This window comes from Thamnophis elegans, chromosome 6 (genome assembly GCF_009769535.1).
Source record: "Thamnophis elegans isolate rThaEle1 chromosome 6, rThaEle1.pri, whole genome shotgun sequence".
Classification (NCBI taxonomy): Eukaryota; Metazoa; Chordata; class Lepidosauria; order Squamata; family Colubridae; genus Thamnophis; species Thamnophis elegans.
Window position 1 is genome coordinate 80,920,970 of NC_045546.1, and position 15,305 is coordinate 80,936,274.

The 15,305-nt window shown below is 42.1% G+C and overlaps 1 protein-coding gene across 1 annotated transcript in view; it reads left to right on the forward strand.

Annotated features, from left to right (window-relative positions):
- Positions 1–15,305, forward strand: part of TRIO (trio Rho guanine nucleotide exchange factor) — a 325,986-nt gene that overhangs the window by 151,918 nt on the left and 158,763 nt on the right. Inside the window, exons 14-18 of the mRNA XM_032219436.1 lie at positions 1,430–1,625; positions 3,959–4,125; positions 8,700–8,819; positions 12,272–12,463; positions 14,880–15,029. Of these exons, the coding sequence (XP_032075327.1) occupies positions 1,430–1,625; positions 3,959–4,125; positions 8,700–8,819; positions 12,272–12,463; positions 14,880–15,029 (825 nt within the window). The remainder of the gene's footprint in view (positions 1–1,429; positions 1,626–3,958; positions 4,126–8,699; positions 8,820–12,271; positions 12,464–14,879; positions 15,030–15,305) is intronic.

The window sequence follows — 15,305 nt, forward strand, 5'->3', positions numbered from 1 at the left end:
AGAAAGAGTGCAGAAAAGAGCAACAAAGATGATTAGGGGAATGGAGGCTAAAACATATGAAGAACGGTTGCAAGAACTGGGTATGTCTAATTTAAGGGAATAGGGGAGACATGATAGCAGTGTTCTGATATCTCAGGGGTTGCCACAAATAAGGAGGAGTCAAACTATTCTCCAAAGAACCTGAGGGTAGAAGCTATGGGTGGAAACTAATCAAGGTGAGAAGCAACTTGGAACTGAGGAGAAATTTCCTGACAGTTAGAACAATTAATCAGTGGAACAGAAATTGCCTCCAGAGGTTGTGAATGCTCCAACACTGGAAGTTTTTAAGAAGATGTTGGATAACCATTTGTCTGAAATGGTGAAGGGTTTCCTGCTTAAAGAGGGTTGGACTAGCAGACCTCCAAGGTCCCTTCCAACCCTGTTATTCTATTTTAGTAACAACAATCTGCTTGTGGTTTATTTTGAGTTCATATCTTGAAATCGTTGAATTCTTCTTGTCCCTAAGTTAGGTTTAGGTTTAGGTTTCGTTTTATTTATATGCCGCCCTATTCCCAGCGGGACTCAGGGCGGCTCACAAACCCAAGAGGGGAAGGGAAACACAAGAACTACAAATACAAGCATTTAAAATAACCAACAGACACACAATCGAGAGGGGAAGGGAACTCATCAACCCCAGGCCTGCCGACACAGCCAGGTTTTAACGGCTTTTCGGAAGGCCGGGAGAGAGGTGAGGGTCCGAATCTCTGCAGGGAGTTCGTTCCAAAGGGCCGGCGCTGCCACAGAGAAGGCCCTCCCCCGGGTGGTAGCCAGGTGGCATTGGCTGGTGGATGGAACCCGGAGGAGGCCGACCCTGTGCGATCTAATGGGTCTTTGGGAGGTAATTGGCAGCAGGCGGTCTCTCAAGTACCCAGGTCCAATATTAAGTATTATGCTATATATTAAATATCTAAAACACGGGGGTCAAACTTATGGGATGTTTTTTCCCATTCACGCATTTGGGGTGGGCGTGGCCACATGACGTATCCTGCCCACAGCCACCCCCCCCCCCCCCAGTTTGACGCCCCTGATCAGAAGCTTTTCAATGAGCCATTAGCTCAATTCACAGTAATGGAGTTCTCATGAAACACAATATACTTATAAAATTCTACCAGGGAATATTTTTACTGAGCCTCTTGTGCAATAATGGTCTCCCAGACTCCAGTTTCCATTATCTTCCAAGAGCTCTGCACAGCACTGGGATGCAAACTCTATGACAGAGTACAATGTCACCTACTAGTTTCTTGTTATTTCTTGCTTAGTCATCGTGGTATATGGAGATAAAGCTTTTTCTTGGAGAGTCCACATATATTTTACCAAATGTTCAGTCTTTTCTAAGACTATTTCTCTTCTTATAGTTGCTATTTTATGACTGTTATTTTCTTTTCCTTAGATCATTTCAGACCTAGAATCCTGGAATGATGAACTATCTCAACAAATGAACGATTTTGACACTGAGGATCTTACAATAGCTGAACAAAGACTTCAGCACCATGCAGACAAAGCGCTAACCATGAATAACCTGACTTTCGATGTCATCCACCAAGGACAAGATCTTCTACAGTATGTCAACGAAGTTCAGGCTTCTGGTAAGATGGGTTTGCCCCACTTCAACCAGGTTAATGGATTTATTGAGATTACCTAGGCTGACTTCATGAGAGTCATTGATTTTCAATCTTATTGTACCCCTGAAAGAAATAGAATGTGTCAGGTATTTTGCTTTTGGAAGGGAAACGGGTTTTTTTAAATTAAGGTTGGTATAAAATATATTTTACTGAAAATTAATAAATATTACAGTTTTTAAAATAAGCAGCTATATAATCATTTTTCAGTTTCTGTTTCATCCGGTTCACTGACAAAAGGGCGACTGACAAAAGCACGCTCGACTAAACCGCGGTGACAAAACCGCGAGTTCTAAACCGCGCCGACAAATGAGCGTGGAAGCGTGCCGACAACAGCGCGCTCTAACCCTAAACCTAACCCTTACCCTAACACTAACCCTAACCCTAACTGTAACCCTAAACCTTACCTTAACTTAAATCGCGCTTCTGTCGGCGCGCTGTTGTTGACGCATTGATGACGTCGCGGTTTTAGCGCCGCAGTTTTGTCGGCGCGGTTTTGTCGTGCGCGCATTTGTCATCCATGTTATCTTACATAAATAACAAAAAAGTTAATTCTGCCTTGCCAAATCTGCTTGAGATTCTGAAAATTACAATGAATAGAACAATGTTGGGAAGATGTGATAGATAATTCTGAGTATAGTAGAGCATCCAGTATTCATACTCATATCACTGTATATTACATTGGGTTTGTGTTTGCATATGCAATGCAAAATAGCAACTCCTTCGGCTATTTCCGTATGTTTCATGTTATGGAAATATAAGTGGAAATAAATATCTAATGAAAGTGTGTTGAAAATATATGGTGATATGTGTAAGGATAAGCAAATTCACAAGTTCGTGTGTGAAATCATATGGAGCTGGATATGAACCACATCCTATTCCCATCATATAGGTTATTATTATTAGTGTTTCTAATGTGGTGACTATGGGTCTCCACATCAAAAACACTAATAATAATATGACTAAACCTTTAGATTTTTAAAATACTAATGTTTGGTTTATAAGACGCTGTTTGTAATGGAATGCCAGTTACACAGTGACTGAAAACCGCAGAACAAAAGATTGTCGCATTATTGGCTTGTAATGTAAAGTATAGGCAAATCACAAATCAAGAGGGGAAAATGGGTTTTGATAAAATGCAATAAAATGGAGATTTGCATTGTATGCCTCTTCTGAGCAACTATAATGTGTAAACTATTCTTAACCATGCGGAGGGGTGTTCAGTGGGGGTTGATTATTGAAAATCAACAAGGTAATCAATTTTGCTGTGTAGTTGATGAACTATTTTAATTTGGAATAGGAACAGAACAGAATAGAATATTGGCCAAGTGTAATTGGACCCACAAGGAATGTGTCTCTGGTGCATAAGCTCTCAATGTACATACAGACAACTAAATAATATAATCATAAGATACCAATAGGAGAAAGTAGTAGAAAAAAATGAGAATGATAATACAGCCCTACTGCATAGGTAAAAATATCCTTAGATATAAGACAGTACTGTGGTACATGGGAATTTGGCATGTTAAAAGAGTATGACATCTTAAAGATAAACTTAGATTCAGTTTAGATTCTCAACCCATTCAAACACAACATGATTTTGCTGCTATTAAAAGGAACAGAATAGTTTTTCGAGCTCTGATGAGTCTGCTTTTTGTTTTTAAAAAATCCTTCTCTTTACCACTTCATCCCAAAGGGATATGCAGACATCTTATAACATACGGGCTAATACCTGCCCCTTTCAAACTCATCTAGTCCAGCGCTCTCCGAATGAATTGGAATGTAATTTACCCAAAATTTCCATCTACCATGACCCGGCTTTGAATTATTGGAGTAGTAAATTAGCAATAATTGTTTGAGGATGACAGCTTTAGCAATAGGAATAGCAGTTCGACTTATATACCGCTTCATAGGGCTTTCAGCCCTCTCTAAGCGGTTTTACAGAGTCAGCATATTACCCCCAACAATCTGGGTCCTCATTTCACCCACCTCGGAAGGATGGAAGGCTGAGTCAACCTTGAGCCGGTGAGATTTGAACCGCCGAACTGCAGATAGCAGTCAGCTGAAGTGGCCTGCAGTACAGCACTCTAACCACTGCGCCACCTCGGCTCTAACACTCGTTGTAGACCCATCTACACATAGATAACGGGTGGACTGGTTGAGAAGTTTATATGCATGCAATTAAAAAGCTTTTACAATTGCAGAATTAAAACCGGCTGTGGGTCCTTTAAGAGGCCATGTATGTGAGTTTTAGTGACGTGTGCCACATGGGAAGTTATAACTTATAGGTGTGGTTATAGGTGTTGAACTGCTCTGTGACAGAGATGTGGACATGGCAACTCGGGTGCAAGACCTGTTGGAATTCCTCCATGAGAAACAGCAGGAGCTGGACCTGGCGGCCGAACAACACCGGAAACATTTGGAACAATGCGTGCAGCTGCGCCATCTGCAGGCTGAAGTCAAGCAGGTATAAGAAGACTCTAGTTCTTCATCTCTCTATTCCGTGTCCATCCGTTGGCATAAAAAGAACTTGCAGTCAACCCAAATCATCATTTATGCCAGTGGTAGTCAACCTGGTCCCTACCGCCCACTAGTGGGCGTTCCAACTTTCATGGTGGGCGGTAGGGGTTTGTCCGATACTGAAGCCACTTTCTTTTTTTTTAAATTTAATTGGCTTTTTTAAAAAACGTGATAGCATTATTTAAAAACATTTTCAGTAGGTTTTCATAAAATCACCATTACTGTGGAACCGGCGGGTGGTTAGAAAATTTTACCGCTAACAGAGATACAAAAGTGGGCGGTAGGTATAAAAAGGTTGGCTACCCCTGATTTATGCAATCATATTAATCTGTTAGCAGAATTGACAGGCATGTCTAGCAGTTCATTTGAATTCCTGTCGAAATTACCTTGAACAGTCAGCCAATTTCTCTGTCTCTTTGGAGCCTCGCTGCATTTCTCCTTTTGGATAGTACCATTTATCCTTCACAAGTATATGCTAGTTGTTTCTGCAAAAAACCTGGGATTTGGGAAATGGGTTCCCAAATCCCAGTTTTTTGAAGAAACAACTAGCATATACTTGTGAAGGACTACTGCAACGTGCTCTACATGGGGCAGCCCTTGAAGAGCATTCGGCGACTCCAGCTTGTCCAGAATGCAGCCGCGCGAGCGATTGTGGGTGCACCTCGGTTCACCCACGTAACACCTATCCTCCACGAGCTGCACTGGCTGCCTATTGGTCTCCGGATACGCTTCAAGGCGCTAGTCGTCACTTATAAAGCCCTTCATGGTATTGGACCTGGGTACTTGAGAGACCGCCTGCTGCCAATTACCTCCTCTAGACCGATTAGATCCCACAGATTAGGCCTCCTCCGAATTCCATCCGCCGGCCAGTGTCGACTGGCGACTACTCGGAGGAGAGCCTTCTCTGTGGCTGCTCCGACCCTCTGGAAGGAACTCTCCGTGGAGATTCGAACCCTCACCACCCTCCAGGCCTTCCACAAAGCCCTCAAAACCTGGCTATTCCGACAGGCCTGGGGCTAAAAAGCTTCTACCCCCTTCTCGAATGGTATGACTGTTGTGTGTTTTAAATTATGTATTGTTGTGTGTTGTTTTAATTTTTATCTGTATCCCCCTCCCTTAGTTGAGTTGTGAGCCGCCCTGAGTCCCCTTCGGGGGGAAAGGGCGGCATATAAATAAAATAAACATCAACATCAACAACATGAAGGATAAATGGTACTATCCAAAAGAAGAAATGCAGCGAGGCTTCATTGTTGTATCTATTCAGTGATATGAATCTCCCATGGTTCAACATCCATTTTTATGGATAAGTGAAATGTTCCAAGGGAGACGAAAAAAGAGAAAAAAAAAGATATCCACAAGATGTTTCAAGTAGAGTTGCAGTCACCAGGAAAACACTGCAAAAGCAAGCCAAATCTCCCTCCACTTCTACAGAGAAGTCTTTACAGAGAGATGGAAAGGCAGCGGATATATGACATTCCATTTTTTTGCTTGGCTTAAAAACTGGGTAGTGGGGTAGGTGGTTAATTATTTTTTAGTCTTGATGTCTCAGTCATCCAGGTCATGGTTGTCCCAAAGGTCCTTTTTCAGGAGACAACTGGACTTTCTTTGGAGACGTTTCACTTCTCATCCAAGAAGCTTCTTCAGCTCTGACTGGGTGGTGGGGAACGGAAGGATTTATATTCCTTGCAGACAGCTGGTCATTTGCGTCCTTTTGAGAGGGTCGTTGCAGTCACTAGGAGGTTTATCTGCGTCCTCGGTGTCACCTGAGTAGTGCAAATATGTGTCTATCCTTCTTGGCTACAAGATGTATTCTGGCCTATGTCCCTTCACTGTTGAAGACAGGCCTAGGCTGTTGGGGATGAGTCTCTTTTGGGGATGAGTCTATTTTGTCTGCATCTCAACCTGAATAGAATAGAATAGAATTTTATTATTTGTATGCCGCCCTTCTCCGGGAGGACTCAGGGCGGCGAACAATTCAAGGGGGGAAAAGGGGAACATAAAAAACAAAATACAAATAATAAAAGTAAACAACAGTCGCACAACCATACATGTCGAGAGGGGAGGGGAACTCATCACCCCCAGGCCTGCCGGCAAAGCCAGGTTTTGACGGCTTTTCGGAAGGCCTGGAGAGAGGTGAGGGTCCGAATCCCTGCGGGGAGTTCATTCCAGAGGGCCGGAGCTGCCACAGAAAAGGCCCTCCCCCGGGTAATAGCCAGGTGACATTGGCTGGTAGATGGCACCCGGAGGAGGCCGACCCTGTGAGATCTAATGGGTCTGTGGGAGGTAATTGGCAGCAGGCGGTCTCTCAAGTACCCAGAGCACAAATAGTTGCTGTAGTCTGCAATTTTTCTGGAAATTAGTTCATACTTCTGCACTATTCAGAGGGTGTTCATCCCAAAGTGTATAGCTAAGGGTCTATGGAGATTCTCGGACATCCAGGTCGTAGCTGTCAAAAAAAGTGCTTTTTCAGGAGGCAACTTGACTGTCTTGTTTTTCTTTGAAGAGATTAGTAACCTTCTGTCAATATTACATTGTCAATGATCAGAATTCTAGAATTTCATTTCTCATTATTTCATATTCGCAATAATTTCAGGAAGTAGAAATTAATTCTGTCGCAAGTAAGCTTACTCCAAAAATATAAGTCTTCTTTTATTTTTAACCAAAAGAGGGAAGAAGGCATGTTAGTATTTTCATTCTAAGTTAGAAAAGCCTTCATAACTCAGCAGGTGCTTGATCAGATATAGTAGAATAAATTGTGTTGGCTGTGTTACTTTTTTCTGTGGCATTCAGCGGATGGTTTATTTAGTTTCTCTGCCAGATAGGCTGCCCTTGAACTCTGACACATAAAAACTTAACAGAATTAAAATAAATAAAGAATGTGTTGAGACTGCTATTGTTATTTTAGAAAGTATACAGTACATAAATGCAGATGTTTGAATATTTATATCCTAATGCTTTACTCTGAGCTCAATATCTGATAAACAGGGTGGATTTGTTTAACCCTGTTGCAGTTACAGCTTTTAAATTATGAATATCTTCAGTACAGTCAACAGAAAAGACATTTTAGGGCATGGAGATGGACGGATTTCTTCACCGCGGGATCTGTCAACTTACTTGCTTTTAATGCACATCTTCTAAACACCTATCTACAAGTGGCATTTTGTTCTGATAAAAATTATGCAATGCCATTTTGATCTAATAATACAGAAAATAACTTATAAGAAGATGGATTTATTTGGTGAAAATGAAAAGACTTAGTTGTGGCTGTTATTGCAAAATGATAATTTCTCTAGGATTTGCACATAATTCTAGGTGTCCCCTTCTGTCAGGTGTAAAGCTTGAAAAATCTAGCGAAGTCTTTTCATTCCCTTTCTTGAATTTGTGTTACCCTTCCTGATATTCAGAACATTTAATCATGTCATATGTTCATAACATCTAATCATCGTTACTTTTACATAAGGGACGCTTCAGAATCCTGATTCACAAACTTTAAACGTAATGGTAAGGTAGGTTTCAAGAAGTAAGTTGAAAGGGGGAATAGTACCATCTAATCAGCCCAGTGTCCCGAATTTTAGAAAAGTTACCAAAAGAGATGAAAATTAAAATAATTCCTCACCCCAGTCCCCATTCAATATGAAACATATCTGCCATCTTTAAAGCTTCTTTTTTAAAAAAAATACAGTACATTTTTATTCGTTGAGTGTTTTAAATGGTATTCCCCTGCCCGGGACTGTTTATTTTTTTCATCACAAATATTTATTTTATTTCTTTTAAAAAACACAAATATTTCATCATTCGTCAATCATTAAGACATTGAAGTACAATTTTTTTTTGTGTGCCCCTCCCTCCCTCCACCCCCCCAACCCCCCTCCTCCTTCCCCCCCCCGACTTCCCAGAACCCGTACACGGTATGGATTTTTAACTAACACAGTCTAAAATCTATTGAGAAAAAAGAAATTAAGAAATTAATGACATTCTACATTGACCTTAGCTTCTTCTTACTGAACTAACTTTTAACAGTTTAAATCATTTCTGATCTTAAGCATAGGCTAACTGGAATTTCTTGGTCCCGTATTTATTTTGTATATAGTCAATCCATTTTTTCCAGTCTCGTTTATATCTCTCATTTGAATGATCTTTAAGATATGCCGATATTTTAGCCATCTCGGCTAAGTTTGTGACTTTCAATGTCCATTCTTGGATTGTAGGCAAGTCTTCCTTCTTCCAGTATTGCACCACCAACAGTCTTGCTGCAGTTATTAGGTGCAGAATCAAATTAGTCTCTACCACTGTAAAGTCAGTACATATACCTAGTAAAAATAACTGAGGAATAAACTTTATCCTTCTTTTAAAAATATTTTGCATGACCCACCATATTTTTATCCAGAATGCCTTAATTAAGGCATTCCCGGGACTGTTTATTGATAGAAAATGGATAATACTAATTGTAAGATTGATTTGCGCTGCTGAAATGTAGAAGAGAAAGTTCTATATTGTTCCTGTTCTTGCATTTTGTTTTAGGTATTGGGCTGGATCCGAAATGGAGAATCCATGTTAAATGCTGGCTTAATTACAGCTAGTTCATTACAGGAAGCTGAGCAACTGCAGCGAGAACATGAACAGTTCCAGCATGCAATAGAGGTAACAGTATTTTTTTTTTCTTATTAAATTTCATTTTGTAGTCCGTGTAAAGGCAACTTTTGACATATGGACTTAAAATTATATATTTGTTCATGTTTAATATATTGCTAGGTGCACCACTTTAATATGCCAGATTCTATCTAAACAGATTCTTGCCCTCCCACATGAGCAGTTGGTCCAGAGGCAGAATTATCCCGTGTGATTGATTTTTCATAAATCTGCCACAGTCTGCATAAGGAGCAATGGTTCCACCACAAAACTGCGCTCGACTAAACTGCATAGCTGACGTCATCAACAGGGCAACAACAGCGCGGAGACAGAAGCACGCTGTAAACCCTAAACCTAAAATTAACCCCTAAACCTAAACCTAACCCCCCTAAACCTAATCCTAATCCTAACCCTAAACCTAACCCTTAACCTAACCCTAAACCTAACCCTTAACCTAATGCTAAACTTAATCCTAACCCTTAACCTAACCCTAAACCTAATCCTAACCCTTAACCTAACCCTAAACCTAACCCTTAACCTAACCCTAAACCTAACCCTTAACCTAACCCTAAACCTAACCCTAAACCTAATCCTAACCCTTAACATAACCCTAAACCTAACCCTAAACCTAACCCTTAACCTAACCCTAAACGTAACCCTAACCCTTAACCTAACCCTAAACCTAACCCTAAACCCTGTTTGTTTCGCCCTGTTGATGACGTCAGCGACGCGGTTTAATCGGGCGCGGCTTAGTCGAGCGCGGTTTTGACGGGTCACGAGGAGCAATAGCCATCAGTCATCTATACAGCTGTGTGTAAAGAAATTGTTTTGTTGCATTTGCTCATAGTTGCTACAAACGGTACATCATCTTTTCTCGCCAACTATGAGAAATAGGATTTGAAATCGTTAGATAGAGGGGCCTCTGCTTTGCTTCTCCAGCTGTGCCTGCTTGAAATGCTGTCAGTATGTGCAGAAAAATATCAAGTTAGATGGCGCAACTATGGAGCAACATCTTAAAATTAGTTGACGAGGTCACCAATAATCAACTGCGCTAGGCTAAAATTACCTTCACTTCTGTAGTATTGGATATTTCTACGTTATAATTTCATTTATGACGTATTGCCCAAGTTTATGTTGCCATGGTAACATAGTATGCCTAGCTGAATCCCATATCCCTTTTAGAGCCGAGGTGGCGCAGTGGTTAGAGTGCAGTACTGCAGCCACTTCAGCTGACTGCTAAGCTGCAGTTCGGCGGTTCAAATCTCACCGGCTCAAGGGTTGACTCAGCCTTCCATCCTTCCGAGGTGGGTGAAATGAGGACCCGGATTGTTGGGGGCAATATGCTGACTCTGTAAACTGCTTAGAGAGGGCTGAAAGCCCTATGAAGCGGTATATGAGTCTAACTGCTATTGCTATATCATAGAAATAGAACTAATATGGAAGCAAATGCACCAGTGTCTCTTCAGCAAAAAGCTGCTGATATACTTGCAAATTGATGTGAGTTGGATCATCTCGTAAAACAAACATTTAACCATGTTTTTGAATCAGGGCTGGGCGCTCATGCTCCTTGATATAAGTAATAGAGGAATTCTAATCTCATTAGGAATAAGATCTGCCTTCGTTCTGTCTCTGTAAATTCCATAATCTCTTCATCCCTGTCTTGGGTTGAGGGACTTATTTGAATGAAGAACAGGAAAGCACATTTATGCTGTGAAACTTCCTCTCCATTTTATTCTCTATATGTGGGCAAGTGGTATATGAAAAAGGGTTCCACCACAAAACCGTGTTCGACTAAAGGGCTCTCGACGAAACCGCGTAGCTGACGTCATCACAGCGCAACAACAGCGCGGAGACAGAAGCACGCTGTAAACGCTAAACCTAAAATTAACCCCTAAACCTAACCTCCCTAACCCTAACCCTAAACCTAACCCTTAACCTAACCCTAAACCTAATCCTAACCCTAAACCTAACCCTAAACCTAATCCTAACCCTTAACCTAACCCTAAACCTAACCCTTAACCTAACCCTAAACCTAACCCTAACCCTTAACCTAACCCTAAACCTAACCCTTACCTTAACTTGAATCGGCTTGCTTTCAAAGCGCTATTTAAAGCGCCCTTCTTTCTCCGCGCTGGCTGTTGTCGCCCTGTTGATGATGTCAGCGACGCGGTTTAATCGGGCGCGCTTTAGTCGAGCGCGGTTTTGTCATGCCGCGATGAAAAAGACTTTGAGAGATGGATTGCAGAAGGCACAGAAGGGACTTTCCCTCACACCTCCCAACTGTAAAGGAGACAGCCAGAAATTTGTACTTTCCAACTTGCCAGATTCAGTTAATGTAGTCTTATAATAAAGTACAATTAGCTCATCTGGTCTTGCAGTCACACACTGCTTTATAATCTAAATAAAGACAAGGGACCATACTTGGTCATCCCATGTGATTGGGGAATGTGTTGAAATGTACTCATCCAGTCAATCTGTGAGCAGAGAACACTATCTCTTAACTGTTTATCTCAGAAGTTTTGCCCATGATAAGGAAGGTACGGCAGAAGAGCAGAATTTTATTAAAATAGGTTAATAGTAAGGTGTATGTGCAGGGCCGGATTTAGATGAAAAGAGGCCCTAGGCTATTCCACTTATGCGGCCCTTTCACCTCCCATTTTTAAGTTTGTAAATTACATGAGAGACAATAAAATACATCATTACTGTGATATATATCAATATATATATAGATGGCCTCCCGACGGAGGGCGGCTCTGCTCTGCGGCAAAGGCAGCGAGGCCAGCCGCCTCCCCTGCTGCGCTCAGCTGCCCGGCTCGGCCCCCTCACCTGCCTGGCCGCTGGTGGGCTCCATGTCGACGGGGCGGCTACTGGGAGCGGCCGCGCCTCTCGCCCGACCGCCGGTGCCGGGAACGTGGGCGGGCTCCCCAACTGCCGCGGCGCTGGAACGATCTTAACCAATACATTTTTATGTTTGTTTATTAGTCATATGCGTAGAATTTCTCCTTCTTTTCGGTCCAGTGTTTTAGTGTTCACTGTTTTTAGAATAGTGTAATTTTAATTTTGCTAACAATTTGAATGTAGGCCCCTCTTGATCTTGAGGCCCTAGGCTGAAGCCTAGTTAGCCTATAGGAAAATCCGGCACTGTGTATGTGTCTGCCTGATGCTTATTTATTTACTAGAGTTATATGCCACTTTTATCTATACAATTGATACATTGTGTATGTATATGTACTATATATACATAACATTCCTTCCTCCCGTTTTCTCCACAGCAATAACTCTGTGAGGTGAATTGGGCTGAGAGAATGACTGTCTGGCTTCCAGGCCTAAGGGAGACCTGGAATAACTGATCACCTAGTTCCCCGATAAAATTGAGACATGATAGAGCTGACATAAGCCTCTTTTGAAAATGCTGAAAATACCGCGTGTTTATGAACCTAATGGTGTTATTTACATTTCCTCAGAAAACTCACCAGAGTGCCCTCCAAGTACAGCAGAAAGCTGAGGCAATGCTGCAGGCTAATCATTATGACATGGACATGATCAGGGATTGTGCTGAAAAGGTGGCCTCTCATTGGCAGCAGCTGATGCTCAAGATGGAAGATCGGCTCAAACTTGTCAATGCCTCCGTGGCTTTTTACAAAACATCAGAGCAGGTAGGTTTGCGCAGATATTTGTTTAATCCAGGAATGTAACAGTTTTAAACATCTTAAACTGTTCTGACCCCCCTCGTCCCACACCAACACACTCCGAGCCAAAGATAAGTTACGGCATTTAATTAACAGACAGAGAGGTCCTTGGCAGCAAACTGGCACAGACAAGCTTGGGCAGCAATCCAGCACAGATAAGCCGTGGCAGCAATCCAGCCTGCCAAACTCACAATAATGTTCTCCGACATTAGTTCCTGCGTTGACTTCTGCAAGAGGGGCGTGTGCACAAGCAGTCCTTTTATAGTCTGGAGAGGAGCCTAATGACCACCAGCTGAGCGCAATTACCTCTTGTAATTGCGCAACTGCTCCTGACTCTTATTAGCTCTTCGATGGCGTGCATCCAGGAACAACTCACTGCTGGCTTCTGGATCACTCTCCCTTGTCTCCTCCCGACTGGTCCAAGGCTCAGGCGCCTCCTGGTGGGCCAACCAGCCTCTCTGCGCCCTGCTCGGAGTCGGAACCCTGTCCAGGGTCCTCCACATCCTCCAGAGCTGACTCATAGGGCCCCTCGCTGTCGGAGTCTGGTGGCAGCTCCAACGGCTCCTGCTGTTAAACATTACACTATTATAAAAGTTTCTTACACAGTATCATGGCTGCCATTCTGCTAGCCAAGCATCACAAGCTGACAGCCTGACATTAGCAACGGGGGGGGGGGGGGGAGGATTGCAATGTAGGGAGAAATTAGTAGGGGAATAGAAACCAAGCAGTGCCAGCTCCACATGTGAGAAACACCAGACAGCCCAAGGCCACTCATTGGAATGCAGAGCTGGAAAGAACTGTGGGTCCATTAACCAAACAATATACAAGCACCCAGTTGGACATTAGTTGATAATGGGGATGGCCAGGGGAAAGGGAAAGCTAATTTTATTGTTTTACATGCCAAAACGCCAGATTCAACTCCGCTACTTCTATAACCATTTAAGCCTTAGTAAAATATACCCCTACTAAAACAAGGGGCCAGGAGTCTTCCTTTGCTAGAAGACTGAGGGTTAGTTGACACACAGATTCCCAGCTGAAATGAATCCCACTTACAGAATCAGTCCATTTGCTTTACTTCCATACTTTGGCAACCAGAGGTACCATGGACTCAGCCAGTAGCAGAGTCTATTTTTTCTTAGCCAAGTCCACGCAATGCGTGACCCGACAAATGCGCGCCCGACAAAACCGCCACGACAAAACGGCAAAGTCGAAAGCGCGCCCACTAAAGCGCGCCGACAAAACTGCGCCCACAAAAGCGTGATTAGGGTTTTTGGGTTAGGGTTGTTAACGTTGTTATCGTTGTTTTCGCGTTGTTTTCGATGGCGCGCTTTTGTCGGCGCGCATTTGTCGACGCGCTTTATTGGGCGCGCTTTCGATTTTGCCGTTTTGTCAGGCGCGCATTTGTCGGTGAACCCAGCAATGTTATGTCATGTAATAATATGCATTGATCAGAGTTAATTCTTTTTTAAAATATAATATTATTGAAGTTTTTGATATGAATAAAAGATAAACATGAAAACATACATAAAGAAAAGTTAGGGGAAAGATAAAAGAAAAATTGTAAGGGACAATACAAGTAAAGAAAGAGAGGGTAAGAGTAGGGGAGAGGTAAGGGAAGAAAGAAGGGGAAGGAGAGGAAGGAAGGAAGTAGAGAAGGAAGGGAGAGAGAAAAGAAAGAGAAAATAAGGTGGTGTCACAACAGGCGCTAGGGATGGTAAACAAAACAATCCAAACTATACCTTATAACCTTTGAAATGGAATAACAATAGTATAAGAATGGCAAAGAAAAAGAATAATAACTATGTGAATGTATACCTATAATAGTATGTAAGAGAATAAATGACAGTAAGAATATAAAGCACAATAGAGGTAAACAATATTTGGTTATAAATAGCTAAGTATAAATAAATATAGAATAGTACATAAAAATGGATAACGAATAAGGGGACCATGAATGCAAGATAGAAATGTATAGAAGGGAAAACACTAACTGCAAAGAAACCGATACGGAACTGCGGTATGATATACGATGGAACTTCTTGTTCCTATGTTGTCTTAAGTCACGTGTTTGTTTTTGTTGATGTGTTTAAAATAAAAATTTATTTAAAAAAAGAAAGAAAAGAGAAAGATAATTAAAGAAGTGGCTTCCAACCTTTACAGCAGTTAAAAGCAAGCCAATTATCCCTCCATCCTCTTTGAGATTCTATTACTTCTGTATGCTTATTTATGCATACCATGAATTGGATAAGTTGCACATATCAAATAGGTCGGGCTGATCAAATGCTTGCGATTTTCAAAGAAGCTGGCAAACCGAGTTGTGATCGTGGGTTGTGTAGAAATGATCCCTTTTCCTTCCATCCTTCCTCAACCTGTTGGCTGATAGGTGTGCAGTGTGCTGGAAAGTTTGGAGCAAGAATACAAGCGAGAAGAAGACTGGTGTGGAGGCGCTGATAAACTGGGCCCCAACTCTGAAACAGACCACGTGACTCCAATGATTAGCAAACACCTTGAACAAAAGGAGGCCTTCTTGAAGGTAATGGTGACAGTTCCAGTGTACATTTCTCCAGTGTTTTATTAGGCATAATTCCCTGCACATCCAGAGCCTAATGAAGGCTCCTTGGCCTTGTGTGCTCGGTATCTTCTGCTGACCACGCCGAGTTTAGCGAAGTGGGGGAAAGTCTTGATATGTCACATGACGCCACCGTGACAACGTGAGTTTGATACCCCTGGTCAAAGGGATAGGCACAGCATACAACGGCAGCTGTTCTTCTAAGCAGTTTTCTAGTACGGTTTTATCCATGTGTGCTGA